Genomic DNA, 22,858 nt, shown 5'->3' with positions numbered 1-22,858 from the left:
CTCTGGCCAGGCATGGTGGGCCATGCCTATAATCCCAACTCTTTAGGAGGCCAAGGTCTAATGGAGGTTCGCTTAAGGCCAGGAGTTCTAGACCAGCCTGGGCAACATAGTGAGACCCAATCTCTAAAGAAAACTTTTAAAAAATTAACCAAGGGTGGTAGCATACACCTGTAGTCCTAGCTACTCAGGAGGCTGAAATGGGAGTATCAGAATCATCAGAGATGAGCCCAGAAGCTGGAAGTTGCAGTGAACTATGATAGCACCACTGCACTCCAGCCTGGGCAACAGAGTAAGACCCTGTCTCTAAAAAAAAAGAAAAAAAAAACGCTCTATCCTTTGTTAGCCAAGTAAGCTTGGGCAAGTTACTTATAACCTGACTTTACCTATTTTTTTAATCTACAAAAGAGGAAAATAAGAATATCTAATTTACTGTTATAAGGATTAAGGAGCACAGATATGTACCCAGTAAAAGATTGTTATTTTTAGAAATCATTTTTTCTAATATTATTATACTAAAAGTCACTTACAGAGATCATATCTACCTCACCAAGTCCCCTTTTCTGATAAATTTGGGGCAGTGAAGAACAATATAAAGGAGAGAAGTCAAAGAATTACCCATTATTGAAAGAACCTGAAAAGTTAGGAGAAGTGACAATCCTGCTTTGAAGTTGTCTAGTTAAATATGCTGGAAGAAAGACACATGAAGTCTCTAGGGAGGCTGACAGTATTACTGACTATTGATATTATTCCTTGGATAGGAAAGCCAATGAAACCACAAGCTTAGACCATATTAATGTCCAATTAGTGGTCTGGTTGTAGGTTAGGAAACACCACCAACCTGTGTATATACATATGTGATTTACTTCCACATAAATTTCTCACAACTGAGAAAAATAGTTAGCAGTACAATTCTAAAGATATCATGTCAGACCACTTGGATTACCTAAGCACAAAAAAGTACAAAAGATCCAGCCAAAGATTTTAATTTCTCTTTCACAATGTGGAAACTGCTTCAAATAAATGTTCACAGCATCAGAGGAAGGCTGGTTGTTGCCCATGTCTCTACCAGCTTCCTGACATACTTCAATACCTAATTGATACTCCTGATTCAGAGGCTACTGCTCCTTCCTGTTATGCTTTCTAGATTGTAGTTTGTTTCACAGTGTAGATTTCAGTGTGCCCTAAGACATGTTGGCCCTTACAATCAACTGTCATTAGAAGAGTAGAACTGACTATTTAGATTATGACCATATTTTTACCCACATCTAATCATCCCACGCACTGCAGTACGCACAGATGCCCATCGCTGTGAACAACGTTTTTTTCTGAAATTAATTTGGTATTCTTATATTTGGCACCAGCTGCAGTGCCATTTTACAGTGAAAAGGTTATCCTTGGGGGAGGAATAGAGAACACATACAGATGACTACACAGGGTATTTTATACTCACTGACTCGGGAGAAGATTGACCCTTCCAAATGTGTCAGGTTGTGAATGGATCTCTTTCCATGCATATCAGCCCCAGAATCCTAGGTGCCAGCATCCTTGCCAGGACTCTTTTGTGATTTCTTTGACTACCTCATTTGATATTCTAAGTGGACCAGCACGCAACACTGAATTTTTTTAATTAAGCAAAATTAAAATAAACGTTTCATTCTCATATCTCTACAATTATGGAAGGTGCACAGTGCAATTATATTTAAGATTCCCTTACTGACAACGTCTTCAACAAATAGTCGTCCAACTTCTGTTTGACTCTTTCCAGGGACAAAAACCCAAGTACATCCCACAGTGCTTCCTTCTGTCTGTCTCTTTAGAGCCCTAATTATTAAATAATCTATTTTTCAAAATAATCTTCAGCTATCTGAAAACCACTTTTATGTGTTTTCTTCCATAGCCACACATACACAAAAAAATAAGTCTGCCTCATTCTGCACGTCATGGTTATTCATGCTGTTTGTGAGTGAATCTATCGGGGCACCTAAGGTTCTTTTCCTTTGGGCAAGAAAACGAAAAGCTTACACAAATGGTTTTCGAATGGCTGGGCCATATTTCATGATTCCTACAATCATAGCCCAAAGATCAGGGTGCTGAGACCCTCACAATATACTGATCATTGCTCAACTGTAGCAGTTGGAACTAGGCACAGTGTTCCAGCCATCACAAAACCATCTGTATAAATGAATCAGTTCTTTTTTTCTCCTGCCAGATATATATATATATATATATGTATATACACACACATATATATGTTCTTTTTTTCTCCTGCCAGATATATATATATATGTATACATATATATATATATTCGGATACATGGGTATAGTCTGGGCCATGGTCTCAATTGGTTTATATATATATATATATATATATCTGGCAGGAGAAAAAAAGAACACATATATGTGTGTGTATATATATATATGTATACACATTTTTTTGAGACGGAGTCTTGCTCTGGCACCAGGCTGAAGTGCAGTGGCACAATCTCAGCTCACTGCAACCTTCACCCGCCAGGTTCAAGCGATTCTCCTACCTCAGCCTCCTAACTAGTTGGGATTACAGTTGCACGCCACCATGCCCGGCTAATTTTTGTATTTTTAGTAGAGACGGGGTTTCACCATGTTAGCCAGGCTGGTCTCAATCTCCTGACCTCGTGATCCCCCCGCCTCAGCCTCCCAAAGTGCTGGGATTACAGGCGTGAGCCACCGCGCCCGGCCACCAGTTATATATTTATTGAGCAACCACAGGTTGTATGGTACTGTGAGCAAAACTTCTCCCATGGTGCTGTACTCTTCATTCTCTTTATGAAAAGTGTCCAGTGTAAGGGAGCAATTTCCATGACAGAGTTGTGGATAAGAGCAAACGGAGTTCCACAATTCACATCTATCAATAAATGGAAGTCACTAAAAAGCTATTGTTCAAGCTCAGTTTAACTTCCTCTCATATTGGGAATTGTATCATGTTAGTTTCAACGTGTGATGCACTGAAACAAATGCCCTTTATAATATTTAAATAAAAATAATATTCATGTTTAATATTTTTATTCTGTCTCCCCAATGTTATTTGCCTTTTTACCTTCCCTCATTCACTACTTAACGGAGAAAAAATGAGGAGGCAAGTTGAAGGAGTCTAAAAATATCATTCTGATAAAATCTTGGCCTATTTTCTTTTGGTGTTCTATTTAACACTAAAGCTATATAATCTGATATCCATTTAAATGGCCATTTCAGCCTGTGCATTGAATTCTTCAGTTAACTTAAAGAGTGATAAAACATTACATTAAAAGAAGTAAGAATTCAGTATTTCTCTAACACTGAAGTAAAAATTCAATATTTCTCTAACATTGAAGAAAATACATGGATCTAATTTTTTTTGACCACACATTGTATGATGAGATATGAGGAACTTCATGTAAAACTGACATCTAAGCATGGTACGTATGTGAAGCAAGTATTGCCTGACATTACTATATTATTTGGACAAAAGCTATTTATGTGTTTCAACTAAGCCTAACTTTCCTTGGTTCCAATGAAATAGACCAAGGAAGGAAATAAGTGGCTCAGATTCATAGTGTTCTCTTTCTTTAAAACAAAAGTCTGACTCAGGTGCCTTCCGTATTATCTTTGTCTCTGTCCTAAAAGTTAGGACATGGGCACATTTAGCTCCATGAAAATGTGTCAAGAGTATGGCCTTCCACACTCACATATACAACCTTATCCCTGTTCCACCACTCGTAAATCCTAGTAGTGCCACCCAAATTGCAGTGACTCTGTCCTTCCCAGGTTTAAGGTGTCTTGGAGAAATAATTTAAAAGAATAACTTGTGTTCCTATTCTTCTCCACTTCCCTAATACTCCAAGGTTTTGATACAGTTATTAAATGTGAGACATCATAAAAAATATAGTTGTAATATGGAATGTTATCACTTCGGATACAGAGTTAAAAATAAGAAATTAAAGATAATAAAAATTAAGTGTATAAATGAAGCATTTGTATAAGAAGTTTTCTGTCTTTTTATTTTATAAGTTCTTAGAGTTTCTCTGATTATAAATGAGAAGTTTAATTAATATAGTAACATTAAAAACACTTTATAAACAATATCCAAATACCAACTTGAATAAATATTTTCTTTCAGATCAGTATTTAAGGACAACCAGGGAAATGTGGACAGAGACTCAAGATTTTCACCATTGTTTAGACAAGAAAGTAGCAAGATTTCAACTGAGGACCTAGTTAAACTAGTATCAGATTATAGAAGGTATTTTTTTTTATACTCTTGAAATTAACATAAATCAGCCATGTTCATTTGTTATCGCTTCATAAATACCTGAGGATCTGATTCTCGAATGCCCAAACCTCCAGAAAGCAGATATTTTTCAGGTGACTTCACATATGCCCAAATAGCACCACAAAAGTAAAAATTGCTAGAATTATATGGAAGGACTGTGAAATGTTAAACTATGTCAGTTATTTATTGCTGTGTAAACCACCTCAAACCACCTCAAAACTTAATGGTTTAAAATAACAACACTGCTATAGTAATTGTACTCCTGAGTCCACAATTTGAGCACATCTGAGTGAGAAGAGCTTATCTCTTCCACACATGGCATGGGGTGAGAGAGATCAGCTGGGGTGAGAGAGATCAGCTGGGGTCAGAGGATCCACTTCAGAGACTCCCCTTTAAACTAATCAAACATCCTGGCCAAAACCCATACCATAGGCTTCCTAAGGCCCAGGCTTTCCTCTTAAACTTTTTGCCAGTATACTGAAGCATGAAAGACTGTAAGGCTGAGCAGAAGAGAATAGGCAGAAGGTTCTGGGGTGATCTGTTATAAACATAAAAAAACAAACTCTTACAAAACCCATGTTATCAGTGAATAGCAAGGAAAATTATTACTGTGTAATTTAAGGGGGCACCCTAGAATACACAATGCAATGCTGACATTAAATTATTCATGTTAGCCTCACACTTTATGGCCTTTATTCTCAGTGGTGTGCTGACAAATGTTTCATAAGCAACTCTTTAAGGAAACAACGGACTTGTACTGATGGCCAGTGTCTTTGGTGTAAACTCTCCTACCATTGCTGATTCCAACCTATCAATGGGGCTTCGCTGAACATAGGGTTAGGAAGAGATGTGCACCCTAATAGAGTGTTTCCACCATAAACTTAGAGGTGTACAGATAATCGTACCATGTAGTAAAATAATCAGAAAGTGGTGAATTTTGAATACTTATTACCCTTGTGTTTAATATAATTTCTTTAATGATAAGTTTATATAACTTAATTTCTGTTAACAGCTGTGTTTAGCTGTCAAGCAAAATTCCTAAAAATTGAACATTCAGCTCTCACAAGCTGAGAAGAGCTGACTCTGACCCGTCACTGTAATTATCCCACCTTTCAAAGTAGATTTCCTGAGAAGGATAACACTTGCGACTGTTACCAGCAGCTTCCACTTTACTCTAAAGGAAGATTGGCGAGAGGTTTTAATAGAGAGAGAGTGGGAGGGAAATGCAAGGACTTGAGCCAGGGGGTGCCTGTGAGTGGGAGACAGGTGGGGAAGGGGTGTCCGCATACACTGTAGGGGTGGGAGAGAGCAGAAGAAACAGGGCTCAGTGAAGGGTCCCTGTCCTCCTTGTTTGTTGGTGAAGAGGAAGAATATGGACCGTCCACTTAGCGATTATAGCAAAGACCAAGCTTGCTGTCAAAACTTCTTAAAATTCATTATGAGTTACTTAAGCCAGTTTAAATACTATTAGCTTTTGTTAATAAAAACTCTATCATTTACTCTTGTACTTTTTTGATTTTTGTGTTATCTGAAGTAGAAGGAAATAAATTTAAAATCTTTTTCAGAAAATCTGTCACTTGACCCCTCCCTGATTTGTATTTTTATTTGCAATATCACATGTATTTTAGTTTGCAAAATTAAACTAGCTAAATAAAATCATTCACAAGATTATTTGAGAGTCTGCTGTTTACCCTTAACAAAGCTCAGAATTATAGATGACTGCTTTTTCCTTGAAAATTGGAATAATACTCTGGTGTGTGTGTGTGTGTGTGTGTGTCCTTGCTCATGCACTCTTACAGGGCCGACAGAATAAGCAAAATACAGACCATTCCTGGAAGCCTGGATATTGCTGTTGACAACGTTCCCTTGGAGCATCCAAGTATGATGATGATGTCATGGTTTGGTTGCAGAGTTTTGAATATTGAATATTTAGTGGGGTTTTTTGGTTGGCTGGTTGGTTGGTTGGTTGGTTGGCTAGTTGGTTGGTTACAAGGTGTTGGGCTTTTTTTTCCCAAAAGTTGAAATATATGGAATTCACGATGCTACAGAAATGTGGATCTTCTTTTTGCTTCACTAAGATGAGTTTTGCAGGGCAAGAACTAGATTCAGGGTAAACTAACACTTACTTACCTGGTATGCACCATGCACCTAACAAGATATTAAATTATGTCATTTAATCCTCAAAACCCTGGAGGGTTTCAAAGGAGGAAAGTCAGATTTGGATAGATTAACAAACCAATAATCCATAATGGGACAATATATTCTCCCACTGAGGGAGTTCCTCTCACTCAAAATAGAGGCTAGTTCTGCCATACTGTGCTGCCAGAGGGTTACTCTGAACACTGTGTGTAGCCACTCAAGTGGCCATGCAATGATTATAACTGAAATGTTGTCAGGCTCTGTTATTATACAGAGAACATATATTTTTTCAGAATATGGTCAAAAGTATTGTCAGTAAAAAAACTCAATTTTAGAAGGAGCTTTTATTAACTTTATAAAAGAGTTTCAGGTTTTAATTTTTAAGTGGTAAAATTGGTTTGTTTGGTTATTTCTGATTCTACCTTTTAGTGACTTTTTCAGCAATGCAAAAAAAACGAATAAAGGCCTCCTATAATGAACTCTAAACAGGGAAAGGACTATGGCCATGGGATATTTGGATTACCATTGCAGTATTAAGTTTTCCATCCTTGTAACTTTCTACAAATCATTTTAATATGAAATGTAATGAGCATTCTAACTTAAGCCATGGCTCGAAATCATTTTTGTATTGATTGGTGTGAAAAAGCAGAGGATAAACTAAGTCATTTCCTCTACCTGATTTGGGGACCACTGCTTTTATTACCTATGGAAATGAAACACGACAAATGAGGCACTCAATAATCTCTTTGGAAGAATGGTAGAATCTTAGAGAAATTTGAACACATAATACGAATATCATAATTGGTTTTTGAAAACAGAAAACAGTAATCTGATTATCAAGCATTCGTAGCTAATCATTTTGCTTTTTAGAACACAGTCAGATTCCGGGTGGGATAAAGGGAGGTAGAAGGCCTTGGTCTTTCAGTACCACAACTTCAGCCTTCAAACTGTTTGGTGACAGAAGTTTTGATTTATAAATTCCTAATCATTATTTCTTAAGCTGTTCCTCCAAGGGTAGGTTTTAAACGGTGGTACAAACTGAAGAGAAAAATAAATAAACCGTATCTACTGATGAAGAGAGGGGCTTCAGGCCCATGCTGTGAAATCCATTCTGTAGAGAGATACTGCTATTAATCTATCTGGTACTATCAGTAATAGATCTATTGGACAAAGCTTTGTTCAGTCATATATCAGAATATGTATTATTTTTATAGTGTTATAGCAAAGATTGGTGGATTATTTCTTATAATATCTGGCTGCTATGTTCAGAGGTTCATTCGTTAAAATTTATTTTTATGGGAAGCTTAATACAAAAAGAAAATAGTTATAAATCCGTCTGAAAGATTTACTGTTTTTTTCTGAGACATCATTTTTAATATTAAATATGTAGCTTGTTAATCTGCCATGCCCACCTCCTACAAATTTTTCATGCTAGCGTAAGCTAATATCAATTGGTGTACAAGCCAGGAGTTTCTATCTTGAGTGGGTTCATTTTAAAACTTGTTAATTATTGTTCACTTTAAAAGAACCATATTAAATGACAAACTCTTATTTTCTGATTTTTTAAGATTGTGTAACATCGTCCTTTATCCCTGTCAAGCCTTTCAACATGATGACTCAAACAGAACCCACAGTGGAGGTGGAAGAATTTGTTTACGACTCAACAAAGTATTGTCGGCCTTACAGAGTGTATAAAAATCAAATTTATATTTACCCCAAACACCTCAAGTATGATAGCCAGAAATGCTTCAATAAGGTATGATATAAGTTTCTGAGATATCATCTTTTCTTTTCACCATATTTAGACCATATAACATAGTTCCTGAATGTGCAAATACAAATTACTATAGGGCAACACTCTGTCATAGAAAACCGTTTGGAGAAAATGTTTAGTAAGAGGCAGTGGTGAGTTTTATCTTAGAAGTGTTTAAGGATGCAGTTTTGTAGCATATTAATAATCTTTTCTAAATCAGTCTTAAATAATTTTGTTCTAGACCATTTTTTTTAGTTTCTTAAGATATTCTAAAAATAGCATGCCTGCTCCCTTTCAGTATGAGCTTTTACTTCCCTTTTAAGTACACTCTCCAGATCCTTCTGTTATTTCAGAACATTATGGATAATGTCACAAGAAAATGTTGGGTATTTTACATTTTTAAGATTTAATTAGAAGCTACTTATTTTAGGCACTTGGGTTTTTTATGTTATTTGATAGGAAATTACAATTTCCATTTTTTCTCTCCGTAATTTCAGGCACGGAATATAACTGTGTGCATTGAATTCAAAAATTCAGATGAAGAAAGTGCCAAGCCCCTGAAGGTGAGCCAAGTCAGCAAAGGGACCCAGCATAAAGTGGGAAGGGAGGTGCAGGGATTCTTTCCACCATTGCAGGGCTTTTTATGTGAGTGTGGTTGAAAGAGCAGTAATTTAACACATTTGTTTTAGATCTGAAACATACCTGATTTAACAGTCCTCATTAACTAGATCTATTAGAAATTCCTGTCTCATAGCTCTTTTAGCTTTTCACGACTTGGGAAAAAAGGAAACCATTCTCATGTGAAATAAATGCCAAGACTCTCCTGTGGAAAACGTTGCCTTTTTCAAAGACTAGCCTGCCTCTCGGTTCAGCGTGCTTGATTTAAAACAGAACACCCCAGCCGGCCCTCGTGTGGTCTGCGCAGAAGCACTGCTGCATCCTGGCCCAATAGCTAATGTAGAGGGCCCGTGGGATGCTCACAGTTATGGAAGGTGCACATGGCCAAGTGCCTGAGGAACTGGAAAAATGGCTCTGGGAAGTCAGTCCTGGTTGCTGATCACGTGATTTAGTAAGAGCCATAAAACTATGAGGTTTGTAGGAACTGTGGTGTTTCACTCTACAAAGCTGCAACTGGGTGGCATTTTTTAGAGTTCATATTTGATATATAGTATGCGGTTTTTATTTTAGGGATTTCAAACAACATAAAGTAATCCAAAAAATTGAGGGGGAAATTATTTGTAGTGGGCCTGCTGCCGATCTTACCAGCTTCGGCAAATCAAAGGAATGAGGTAGTAGAGGACAAAACTAATTTCTAACTAACCCCCACCATTCTCTGTGGTGGTCTGTTAAAGCACTCTGCCTGGTACAAATTGAGTCCTCTAATTTGTAGCATTATTCAGAAGAACAATAATCAATTTGAGTGATTGAATTAATCAGGCAATTAATTAAGGTAAATATAAAAAAGAGAGTCTTTTTTTTTTTCAAAAAAAAAAAAAAAAAAAAGTCTTCAGCCGTGGTCGGCATCCACTGGCACCAAACTCCAAAATAGTGTTAGCATCAGGAGAGAAAAATTCAAGTGAAATATAATTGTCAAGAAAACAGAGGCAATGATCAGATAGCAAGCACCTTTGGCCTGTAGAGCAGTGTTTTTGTAAGGACAATTCTAGACAAGAAGAACAATCACATGTGGGTCCCTTGCTTCACTGCATTCTAAAATACCACACAGAGATACAGCAAAGCTAACTGTCAGACTCCAGAAAAGGGGTCCTGAGCTTTGGACAAAGGGGGCTTATAAGTTATAAGGAAGTGCCATATCACAGCCCTGGCCTGATTTGGGGCTGGACAGAATAGTAGCATACTGTGGTGGAGACGGTAACCAGCCCTATCCTGGAACCTGGCGTATCAGGAGCTGGGGTCCAACCAAGCCTTGTGGTTGCACAAGAGCTTAACTCTAGACCAGAGCTGGTTCCATGGGGCCTGTATTACTCCATTCTCACACTGCTATAAAGATACTACCCAAGACTGGGTAATTTATAAAGAAAAGAGATTTAATTGACTCACAGTTTCTGCATAGCTGAGGAGGCCTCAGCAAACTTACAGTCATGGTGGAAGGGAAAAGAGGCACGTCTTACATGGTGGCAGGTGAGAGAGAGAGAGAGAGAGAGAGCATGTGTGAGTGCAGGAAAAACTGCCATTTATAAAACCATCAGATCGCTTGAGGATTCATTCGCTGTCATGAGAACAGCATGGGGGAAACGGCCCCAGGATCCAGTCACTTCCTTTCCTCGGCATGTGGGGATTATAATTCAAGATGAGATTTGGGTGGAAACACAAAGCCTGACCATATCAGGGCCTGTTCAGGAAGCTATTCTACAGGAATCAGTCTTAAACAAGTTAGCCTTTATCCCATGTAAATCAAGAGTCAGATTGGTCCAGGTGATACCCATAGGCTAGGAGAGGTCCCCAAACACTGACCGTTGTCCCGGGTCATTGTCTGAGACATTGTTATTTTCCTGGGGTTGGTAACTGAAGAGTTATGGCCTTTTTTTTTCACTTAGGGATAATTTCAGACCCTCATAATTGTTCAATTCATAACTTCTTCAACAGTGTATTTAGGACCCCAACCCCAGCCGGTGAATAAGCTCTTGACACTGCCATGAGAAGGATTTCAAGGATGACTCAGAAAATAGTGAAAGTACAGAGATTTACTGCAAAGCAAAAAGAACACACTCAGGAAAGAAGAGTGTGGGTGTACTCAGGGGAGACAGTCATCTGCAAAAAGGTTTAGGGCTTCTATCTTTATGGGTTTCTTTACATTCATGAAGATTTCTAAAGAAACTTTAGAACTGCCCAGGTACTGGCGGGAGTGTGATTTAGTATGTCAATGAGCATATAATGAGGTCCTAGGAGAAACCTAGGTCAAATCCAGCACCGTGCTGGGTATGGTTGGTCTTAACCAGCTTGGCCCACATCTCATTTTGTAGTGTCTTATTGGCCACTGACTTATGCAGCTATTTCAACAGTATCCTTTTTGCTAGGCATGTGAAACCTCTGCCTGGAATTTTCTGTTCTCCTGTGGCCACCCTGTATTATTCCTGTCTCACAGGTGTCTTATCTATATGGTGTCTTATCTATATGATGTCTTATCTATATGATGAATGAAAGCCATCAGATTATCTTCAGCAGCTTTCATTGTATAATAAATGCAGGCTAGTAGGTCAAAGAAGTTCAAGGTTAATTAGATGCCAGCTTAGCCTGGCAAGTTATCACAAAGTTTGCCATTGTCCCAGGGTTGGTACTGAAGAGTTATGGACTTTTTTTCACCCAGGGATCATTTCAGATGCTCATAATTGTTCAACTCATAACTTTTTAAACAGTGTATTTATGGAAAACCTGGAGGGCCCCTCTTCAACTCAGCCGCCTACACAGCAGTTCTGCACCACTCTCAGAATCCGGATTTCTCAGATGAGGTAAGAGCCAGCCCTCCACTGCCCCCAGAGGCTCCTAAGAAAGGTGGGTGAATGGTCAGATGACCGTGCAGTGAAAAACACTCTCTCTAGACCTCATCAGACTAAGGACATGCCTTGGCAGGTATATACTTACCAATATTTCTAAACTATATTAATTGGCAGTCGTTCCAGGAGTACATTGCAAATTCATGTATTTCAGGACAGGAGTGACCTTTTAAAAAAAATGGAATGCTGGCTGGGTACACTGGCTCACGCCTGTAATCCCAGCACTTTGGGAGGCCGAGGCGGGCAGATCACAAGGTCAGGAGATCAAGACCATTCTGGCCGACATGGTGAAACCCCGTCTCTACTAAAAATACAAAAATTAGCTGGGTGTGGTAGCACGTGCCTGTAATCCCAGCTACTCAGGAGGCTGAGGCAGGAGACTCGCTTGAACCAGGGAGTCGGAGATTGTGGTGAGCTGAGATCATGCCACTCACTGCACTCCATCCTGGCGACAGAGCAAGACTCCATCTCAACTAAAAAAATTTAAATTTAAATTTTAAAAAAAGATGCTTTTAGTGCTGGGATGTATCTTTTCTTCTTTTCTTTTTCAGTGAATAATTTTTTTTCTTTTATTTCACTGACTAGTGAAGAGATTGTGTTAAATAGCTTTACCAATGAATGGCAGCATTTCATGTCATAAGGAAGAGAGCAGAGAACTAGAGCCTGAGCCAATTCCATGGCTTATAACATGCCTGAACTTGAGTGAGCTTGGACCCCGTCATCTCTAAACATGACAGGGAACAAGCCTTGCCCTGGCAGACTTCCAAGACTCCTGCTGTGTGCCAAGCCTCAAGCTAAATTCCATGCACACATCATCTCCCTTAATCCCCATGTTAATTCCAAGAAGTTGGCACTATTATTACCTCCCTATTTGATGGATGAGAAAACTGTGGCTCAGAGAAGTCAAGTAACTTTACCAAGGGCACATAATAAGTGAGAGAAATCAAACCAGACCCTATGACTCCAGAGCCTGAAGCTTCACCACTCTGCTCTAACACACAGAAAGTCATTGGGCTCATGGTCAATTAATACATACGTGTTAGCTTACATTACAAACAACTTTAGACAAACAAGTTTCAGTGAAAAAATTTAATTTCTAACCATAAAATGAAGGTCTGACTAGAGCAGCCTGCTGATGGGATGCCTGAGATTCACAATATCACACCTTTTGTAGACGTTTTCTATGGCTGCTTTCACACATTATCACCATTTAGCAGCTTAAAACAGCATGCAATTGTTATCTTGCTGTTTTGGTGATACAAAGTCTGAAATGGCTCACAGGGCTAAAATCGAGCTTGCAGCAGGGCGACGAGCCTTCAGGAGGTTCTAGGGAAGATTCCAGTTCCTCTCCTTTTCCAGCTTCTAGAGGCTGCCCACATTTCTTGGCTTTTGAGCCTTCCCAACAATCCCATCACTCTGACCTCGGCTTCTGTATCATTTCTCTTATGACTCTGCCTTCCTCTTATAAGAACTTTTGTGATAACACTGTGCTCATTTGGAAAATCCAAGATAATCTCCCCATCTCATGGTCCTTAACTTAATCATATCTGCTAAGTCCTACTTACCATGTAAGGTAGCATATTGGCAGGATTAGAACATTCAGGACATCTAGTGGGTACTGTCTTTCTGTCTCCCACACTGTGCACATTAATCATTTAAAAACCAATTAAAGGAACACCAGTGAAACACCTGCCTGACATTATTTCACTCTTCCATATGCGTTCAGTGCTCTTTAATTTTTTCCCCCACAAATTCAGGACAGAAAGTGAAAAACAGTTAAGGGAAAACCATCACTACATTACAGAATATTTACTGCTATTGGTTGGCCAAAGGGTCAACTGGTTGACAAAGCCCATCTGGAACATGCGTTTTCTGTAGATATATGATTTTTCAAAAAATTAATATTCTTACTGTTGTTAACTGTTTTAATCTTTCTCATTCTCATGTGTTTCCTGGAAGCCTCATGAAAGCCATGAGCTTTTTCACATGAGAATATGGACAGTTCTGGGAACTACTCAATTGCTGAGATTGAGCTGCTTGCAGCTTACCGGAGTTCCAATGCAAAGTGATCATCCCAAGATGTGGGTTCTTGTCCTGGAAGATCCTCTTACTGACCACACCACCTTCACAGTAACTCAGAGCCCCGTAACGTGTACAGCCCTGGTTCCTAACACTGTGCCATGCTACTTCACAAGGCTACTGGGGAAAATGAAACGATGACGTACGTGGCAGGGCTTTGAAAACTCAAAAGCACGATAAAATGTAGACAGTTAGTTGAAAACAATTCTTTCCAGAAATAGGGAGTATGCCCCTCATTCAGTATATTGTTTACCTAGATCCATTTTTATTTTATTTTCATTCAGAAGCATTATTTGTGTAGCTACAGCATGGCCAGTTCCCAAAATGTCTCATTAGTTCTCACAGTAACACAGATATGTTTGTTAGTTTTAAAAAAAGAGATCAATTCCATGCCGAAGCTGCATCATTTACTATACCATATTACTCAACAATGTGCATATGAATTGTCTGGGGATCCTGTGAAAGGGTAGATTCCAATTGAGTGTGTCTAGGTTAATGTCTGAGACTCCAGCCTGGGCAACAAAGTAAGACATCTGTCTCTACAACAAGAACAACAACAAAAATCAAAAAGTTAGCCAGAGGTCATGGCCAGCCGCAGTGGCTAATGCCTGTAATCCCAGCACTTCAGGAGGCCGAGGTGGGTGGATCACAAGGTCAAGAGATTGAGACCATCCTGGCCAACATGGTGAAACCCTATCTCTACAAAAAATACAAAAATTATCTGGGTGTGGTGGCGTGTGCCTGTAGTCCCAGCTACTCGGGAGGCTGAGGCAGGAGAATCACTTGAACCCAGGAGGCAGAGGTTGCAGTGAGCTATCGCGCCACTGCACTGTAGCCTGGTGACAGAGTAAGACTCCATCTCAAAAAAAAAAAAAAAAGGTAGCCAGAGGTCAAGGCTGCACTGAGCTGTGTTCGTACCACTGCACTCTAGTCTGGGCAACAAATGCAAGACCCTATCTCCAAAATGAAAAAAAAACTTCTGCATTTCTAATGAACTTCCAAGTGATGCTTATGCAACTGGTCCCCAGCCGCACTTTGGGAGGCATGGACTTACTGTTTATTCAATTCGTGTCCCTTAATGACAGTTCCTTGATGTGTGTCTTATCTATATTCTGCAGTTACATCTGTGTGTGTGTTTATGTATATGTATGTGCATGTATTTAGTCCATACCCTACTAGCATGAATTATCTAATGAGAAACACTAGGTATTCTAAATTATCATCATCCATCACAATAAAGAAGTAAAAATATCAACATGTGAATACATCACTGCTAGCAGAAACAATATTTATTGAGCATTAAATCAGTGCATCCAGCACTATTAAACATGGATCTAGATTTCAGTTAAAGAATTTTTAGGCCTGGTGTGGTGGCTCATGCCTGTAATCCCAGCACTTTGGGAGGCCAAGGCGGGCGGATCACTTGAGGTCAGGAGTTTGAGACCAGCCTGGCCAACATGGTGAAACCCCGTCTCTACTAAAAATACAAAAATTAGCTTGGCATGGTAGCACGTGCCTGTAATCCCAGCTACTGGGGAGACTAAGGCAGGAGAATTGCTTGAACCCAGGAGGCAGAGGTTGCAGTGAGCCTAGATCGTGCCATTGCACTCCAGCCTAGGCAACAGAGTAAGACGCAGTCTCAAAAAAAAAGAAAGATTTTTTTAAAAGCTATGCTTTGTCTTGCTCTGATATTGAGCAAATGATTTTAATCTCAGTCCAACTATGTTTTCTTTCCTTGCAGGTAAAAATTGAGCTACCAACACAACTCCATGAGAAACACCATATTTTGTTTTCTTTTCATCACGTCACCTGTGACATCAATGCAAAAGCTAATGCCAAAAAGAAGGAGGCTCTGGAAACGTCAGGTACTGCCAGGAAGAAATCTGAGGCAGAGTCACGTGTCTTCTGTTTGAATTGGTTTGGAGAGTATTTTCAAAGCTCTGATTTATTGAATTATTTTTCATGAAGTTTAGTGTTCATAAATAATAAATAGCATTATTGTGACTTCTTACCATGTAGGTTTGTACTCAGAATTTTTGTTTGTTATTCTTTTGCACAGTTGGATATGCTTGGCTTCCTCTGATGAAACACGATCAGATAGCTTCTCAAGAGTACAACATCCCAATAGCAACAAGTCTGCCTCCTAATTATTTAAGCTTTCAAGATTCTGCAAGCGGAAAGGTATTGAATAATGTGTAATTTAAGATTTTTAAAAAGCACACCAGCTTAATGGCATAAGATTATCTTCTTTCTCTGCTACTTAAGATCATAGTGGACATGTCCCTTGTAGCTATGAATCAAGTGTACCTATGCCACATCTCTTGTTTAGCTTATGGCCACTGGAAATGATCTGTTAAAAATGATCCCGATATCATATTTGTCTCATCTACCAATAGTGCTAAATGTATTTGCATCTTTTATTTCCCACCTCTAGGTGATATAAGATTAATGGATCAGAACAGCACATTAACATAAACTAAACGATCTATTTATTTTCTTTCTCTCGAATTGTCCCAGTGACAGTAAACAAACTTTATTTTGCAGCATGCTGGGAGTGACATTAAATGGGTTGATGGTGGCAAACCACTTTTCAAAGTATCGACATTTGTTGTATCAACAGTAAATACTCAGGTGAGCATGTTGACCTGAAATACTAGCATTTTCTCTAACTCACAGCATCATGAGGTAATTCCCTTATTTACAGGATGAGACTAATCATTTCATGAAGTGTCAGAAAGGCAGGTGTTTGAATACTACAAAGGAAGAATGTTAAGGGCACAATTTGCTGCCTCCCTCAAGATAGATAGAATGTCCTAATCCCTTAAGCCCAGACACCATAAAACTTCAGACCAAAATACCAGAAGTGTATTTAATAGGATCACACTCCCCTTGGAGTATGGTTTGCTTCCACTGACCACACTCATGTGTTTAAAATGTTAAATGTTAAAAGTAAAGGCCAGGCGCGGTGGCTCACTCCTGTAATCCCAGCACTTTGAGAGGCCAAGGCAGGCAGATTACCTGAGGTCGGGGGTTCAAGACCAGCCTGACCAACATGGAGAAACCCCATCTCTACGAAAAATACAAAATTAGTCGGGCATGGTGACGCATGCCTGTAATCCCAGCCACTCGGGAGGCTGAGGCAGGAGAATCTCTTGAACTCGGGAGGCAGAGGTTGCGTTGAGCTGAGATCGTGCCATTGCACTCCAGCCTGGGCAACTAGAGCAAAACTCCATCTCAAAAACAATAATAAAAAAATAAAGACAGACTTCAGATCTCTACCTGAAAACCAAGTCCAATCCCCAATGCCTTCCCAGGGCTCACCTAATGGGAAGGCCATGAGGTTGGCAGAACTGCATTTGAGAGCCACCCCACCTAATTTCTGGCTCCATTACCCTGGGCAAGTCACTTTACCTCTGATATCCTTATTTCCTCATCAAGAAACGATATCAACAGAGTCTCTGCTACCTAAAGTTGTAGCAAATGTGATCCAAAGGAGAAATATTTCAAAATGTGATCAAAATGAGAAATATTTCATGAAGTGCAAAAGTCTATACACGTATAATTATTACCATTGTTAAATTACCACAAACTCATTCCTTCCGTGGCAAGGCAGCTTATTTTACCACAATGTGAGTTTTCTGGCAACAGATATAAACTATACATTATTACAAGTACATAAAATATGTATTTCTCCTTTCTTAAGTTTAATGTGTATCTGCTTTTCATTTTTTGCTTCATGCTGCTTTATCTGTAAGCCATACTTGATCCATAAGAAAAATGAAATAATCCAGGCATCATATATACATTGGACCAAAATTTCTCTCGGCAACCTCTGAGGCTTCAAGTCCAATTGACTTCTTATCCTTAGCCCTGCACCCACAACGATTTAAACCCATCTTTTCTCTGATGCCATCAGCCCTGGTCAAGTTCCACAAAACGCTCAATCTCCACCAAACCCTGTATTTTTGTATATCTCAGCAGCTCCTCAGTTTCTCTTTCTCATGCTTCCAGCTGCTTTCTCCAAATAGCTGAGGTCTCTGACTCCCATGACACACCCTCTCTCTACCTCGATTCTCACCACCCACACACTGGCAGCATTTACCTCAGTTTTCAAACACCCAAGGCCCTCCAGCCAAACAATATCTACCTAGTTCCCGCAAGACCCAGTGATCCCTTTGACGCTCAGCCCCTCCTCAGTGGGGAAGGGAAGCTCTCCCACTCTCCCTCCCTGGCTATTATGAACCATATCACAGGGGGTGGACACTCCCCGCAATATGGGGAGTAACTGCACTCCCCTTTCCCCGCCCCCATCCCCCGTGGCTATTACAAACCATATTGCAGGGGGTGGACACCCTCCCTTCCCCTTGTTGGTCTGGTTGGTTCCCACCCATCCTTTAGATCTTAGCTCAGTTGTCACTTCCTCTAAGAAGCCTTCCCTGTTCCCTGACCCAACAGACAAAGCTGGGCCATCTTGTCACTCATCCAGATGGCACCTGCTTTGTGTTTGAAGTGCTCATCAAATGTGATTACATAGGTGTGTGTGGAAGTAGTGGTGTCGTGCTGGCCTCCCCACCTTAATGGAAGGTACACAGAGGAAGGGGTTGGGCCTTCCTTGCCCTCTGCTCTGTCCTCCCTCAGTGCCTGCTAAGACCCTGGTATGCAGTCAGCTTTCCATAAATAATGAGCAAATAGACGAATCAATGAATTGATACTTAAAGGGAAAACAGTTGTCTCTAGACAAAAAAGAGCTACACTTAGAAAACAGAAAATAGCGCAAACACACACACGCACACACACACAGTGGCCTGAGGGAAATGAGGGAAACCCAAGCTACAAATGCCTTTCGGGAATCATAGAAAGCCAGAGAAACATTCAGAGTGTGTCCTCACACAAGTTCTTTATCTCACCACCTGACTGTGTAGCTCCCACCCTCAGGGCAGAACTTAGAGAATTCTCCGGGTACCACCTTCAGGAAATAAATTTCAAGTGTTATAGTCAGTTTTATCCTAAGATATGAGTTGTGGACTTTCTAATCTGGGGCTAATTCAGGCATTCTAAGCCTGAAAATACGCCCTGTGGATATTAAAGAGTATGCATTGTCATGTGTGTCAAGGATGGTATAGAAGAAATTGGTAGAAGTCTATGGAAGAAGCAGGAGTGGGAAGATAAATGAAGAAAATTTTTCTAAACACAAAAAGCACAACCAAGGGAAGTAATTCTCCAGCCATTGTCATGTGGTTGAACAGGACAACAAAACTTCTTAGAATGAAATAGAAGAGAGAGTGGGCTTTGTAGTTCATGCAGAGCCTTCACCAGGCCAGAAATGTCCACATCAAAGCTTTGTTTCTCTGACTCCTTAATAAAGCATTTGCACTTCAAGTCATCAATCCTACAGAAATGCTTACCTCACATCACAGTGGTTTGTGTTTGTAACACAGTTTACGTGTCATCAGAGATAAATACTTTTTTTTTTGCTGTTGTAGGATCCACATGTGAATGCATTTTTCCAAGAGTGCCAAAAAAGAGAGAAAGATATGTCTCAGTCACCTACCTCAAATTTCATCCGCTCTTGTAAGGTAACATGACATGCAAGCAGTTTCAGTGATCTCCAGGGTAAAAATGTGCAAAAGAGACTTTTACATTTTCCACTGATGGGCAAACTGGGAGATGATTATTACTCAAGATTTTTTTAATACCTTATCAATTCAGAAAGTAAATGATTTTATTTCATAATTTCTGAATAGGTTCTGTTTCTTGACTTAAAAGACAAGCAAAAATCAGTTTTTTCCAAAATAAAAATAATTGAAAATCAGAATCAATTTATTTTAAATTAGTTATTAAATCATGAGTCCTTGCAACGTTACCGTCATGCCTATATTCCATACTAATTGCAATAAAGAATAAAGCCAGGTAAAGGTGGGCTGCAGTGTTCATATTCAAGTTCTGAAAAAAATACCAGCAGAACATACTTTATTTTTTTCTAATGGATTCATTTTTTAATTAACAAAGAAAAATTATATACCTTTATTATACACAGTATGATGTTTGGATGATGTATACATTATGTAACAGCTTCATTGAGTTAATTACTATATTTATTATATCACATACTTATAATTTTTTGGTTATAACACTTAATATCCACTCTCTTAGAGATTTTTAAGAATATAAAACATTTTTATTAACTATAGTGACCATGTTGTGCAATATTCCTCCTATCTACCTAGCTGAAACTTTGTATCCTTTGATCAACATCTCCCCAGCACTCTCCCCCCAGCCCCTGGTAACTACCATTCCACTCTCTACTTCTATGAATTCAACTTTTTTAGATCCCACATATAAATGAGATCGTGCAGTATTTGTCTTTCCGTGCCTGGCTCATTTCACTTAGCATAATATACTCCAGGTTCCTCCATGTTGTTGCAAATGACCTGATTTCTTTCCTTTTTAAGGCTGTATAGTATTCCATTACATTTATGTACCACATTTTCTTTACCCATTTCATCTGTTGATGGACACTTGGATTGATTCTATATCTTGGCTGCTGTGAATAGTGCTGCAGTAAAGATGGGAATAGACATCTTCAGCACACTGATCTCATTTCCTTTGGATATACATCCAGTAGTGGGATTGCTAGATTATATGGTAGTGCTATTTTTAATTTTTTGAGGAACCTTCATGTTGTTTTCCGTAGTGGCTCTTCTGATTTACATTCCTACCAGCAATGCGCAAGTGTTCCCTCTCCTCCACATTCTCTCCAATAATTATTATCTTTCACTTTTTTGATAAGAGCCATTCTAACAGATATGAGGTGATATCCCACTGTGGTTTTAATTTGCATTTCTCCAATGATTAATGATGTTGAACATTTTTTATATATCTGTTGTCCATTTGTACATCTTCTTTTGAGAAATGTCTATTTGGGTCCCTTGCCCACTTTTTCATTGGGTTATTTGTTTTCTTACTATTGAGTTGTTTGAGTTCCTTATGTATTTTGGATATTAACCCTTTCTAAGATGTATGGTTTGCAAATATTTTCCTCCATTCAATGGAGTAAAGTTGTCTCTTTACTCCGTTGAGTGTTTCCTTGGCTGTGCTGAAACCTTTTAGTTTGATATGCCATTTGTCTGTTTTCACTTTGCTGCCTGAGCTTTGAGGGTCATATCCAAAAAAATCATTGCCCAGTCTAATGTCACGAAGTTTTTCTCCTTATGTTTTCTTCTCATAGATTTATAGTTTCAGGTCTTGAATCTAGGACATGCTTCAAATTTAATTGGTATCCTTTTTTTCTGCCAATTTACTACAGAACTTACTGAATGTGGAAAAGATTCATGCCATCATGAGTTTTCTGCCTATAATTTTGAATCAGCTCTTCAAAGTTCTGGTACAGAATGAGGAAGATGAAATAACTACAACTGTCACCAGGTATCCATAACACAACCTTAAGATAAGAGACTTTATAATCTGTAGTTACATAAACTCTTAATTATAACTAAACAGTCATCTACTGTTGTGTGTTTACATTTCATTTGAACACATCTCAAATTTAAGCATTTTCCACTCTTGACTCCTTACCTTCTAATCTCTTATTATTAGTAGTAAAGTGTTAGACCTCTTTTTCTTTGATTTTTAAATTAAACTTTTTATTTTGAGATCACGGTAGATTCATATGCAATTGTAAAACATAATTCAGAGTTTCCCATGTGCCCTTTACCTGGTTTTCCCCACTGGCAACATCTTCCATACAGGTGTAGAATCATACAGTATGTAAATTTTTGGAATTGGCTTTTTCATGAAACATGATTCTCTGGAGATTCATCCAGATCATTGCATCTATCAGTAGTTCACTCCTTTTCATTGCAGAATAGTATTCCACGATGTGGATGCACCACGTATGTTTAATTATTCGCCTGTTGAAGGACATCTGGAGTGTCCCCAGTTTAGGGCTGTTGTGAATAAAAGTGCTATGAACGGCCGGGCGCGGTGGCTCACGCCTGTAATCCCAGCACTTTGGGAGGCCGAGGCTGGCAGATCACAAGGACAGGAGATCGAGACCATCCTGGCTAACATAGTGAAACCCCATCTCTACTAAAAAAAATAAATAAATAAATACAAAAAATTAGCCAGGCATGGTGGTGGGCACCTGTAGTCCCAGCTACTCAGGAGGCTGAGGCAGGAGAATGGTGTGAACCCGGGAGGCGGAGCTTGCAGTGAGCCAAGATTGCGCCACTGCACTCCAGCCTGGGTGACAGAGCGAGACTCTATCTCAAAAAAAAAAAAAAAAAAAGTGCTATGAACATCCATGTTCAGGTTTTGTGTAAACATAAGTCTTCGTTTCTCTGAAGTAAATGCCCAGAGTGTAATTGCTGGAGGGCAGGGTGGTTGCATGTTTGATATTTAAGAAAGTGCCTATTCTCCAGAGTGGCTGTATCATTTTGCATTCCCACAAGAACCTTTTTTTAAAATACTAAATGTTTTAACTGTTCTCACTTTAAATTTGGCTATACTGAATTCTTCCAACATCTCTAATCTGGCCCATGCCTTCACAAATCACAATTTCTTCTTTATAGAGATAGTGTTTTGAATTAATTATTAAATTGTATATTTGTGCTGTTCATTTTTTTAAAAAATTTAGTCACAGCATTCTGGAAAAAAATGTTACTTTTGGCATTGAAATGTTTCCAGTATCTTTCTAACTCACAGGCATATTACTGACTTCTTTCTGAATGAGGGTTTGTAGCCTAGTTTTTAAAGCAGAGCCTGAAATTCTGGACAATTTAAATATCTCTAATGGCTTCACAACCATCCAGTTCTGGACCTGCATTAAAAGTCCCCAGCTGTGCCTTCAACTCATGCTCTTTTCAGCATGTGAATATGTGTCTGTGTTGGCAAGACTCCTAAATATTGCAGCTGATAGATCTGTTGGAATTCTGAGATATTCCTAAGCACTATAGCCATGGAGCAGCTGGTAGTGTTAACGTGAAAAAAGATCCACCTGTACATCACCGCTGCTAGAAACCCCAACCTAGCTAAGGGAAAAACAAAGCAAAACAAAACAACTGCATCTTAACCTAATTACTTTTTCCA

General features: G+C 39.1%; 1 protein-coding gene across 6 annotated transcripts in view; it reads left to right on the top strand.

The window, feature by feature from the left end:
- The window catches only part of DOCK10 (dedicator of cytokinesis 10), a 274,133-nt gene that overhangs the window by 178,984 nt on the left and 72,291 nt on the right, over window positions 1-22,858 (top strand). For all 6 annotated transcript variants that reach the window (XM_063648413.1, XM_054477379.2, XM_063648412.1 and 3 more), the window contains 10 exons: window positions 4,133-4,255; window positions 6,085-6,164; window positions 7,993-8,180; window positions 8,675-8,740; window positions 11,555-11,647; window positions 15,513-15,636; window positions 15,831-15,952; window positions 16,316-16,402; window positions 19,255-19,347; window positions 21,078-21,196. In XM_063648413.1, the coding sequence (XP_063504483.1) occupies window positions 4,133-4,255; window positions 6,085-6,164; window positions 7,993-8,180; window positions 8,675-8,740; window positions 11,555-11,647; window positions 15,513-15,636; window positions 15,831-15,952; window positions 16,316-16,402; window positions 19,255-19,347; window positions 21,078-21,196 (1,095 nt within the window). The remainder of the gene's footprint in view (window positions 1-4,132; window positions 4,256-6,084; window positions 6,165-7,992; window positions 8,181-8,674; window positions 8,741-11,554; window positions 11,648-15,512; window positions 15,637-15,830; window positions 15,953-16,315; window positions 16,403-19,254; window positions 19,348-21,077; window positions 21,197-22,858) is intronic.

This window comes from Pongo pygmaeus, chromosome 11 (genome assembly GCF_028885625.2).
Source record: "Pongo pygmaeus isolate AG05252 chromosome 11, NHGRI_mPonPyg2-v2.0_pri, whole genome shotgun sequence".
NCBI classification, from domain to species: domain Eukaryota; kingdom Metazoa; phylum Chordata; class Mammalia; order Primates; family Hominidae; genus Pongo; species Pongo pygmaeus.
Note: the sequence above shows the minus strand (reverse complement) of the source record. Positions and strands in the feature narration are given on the sequence as shown.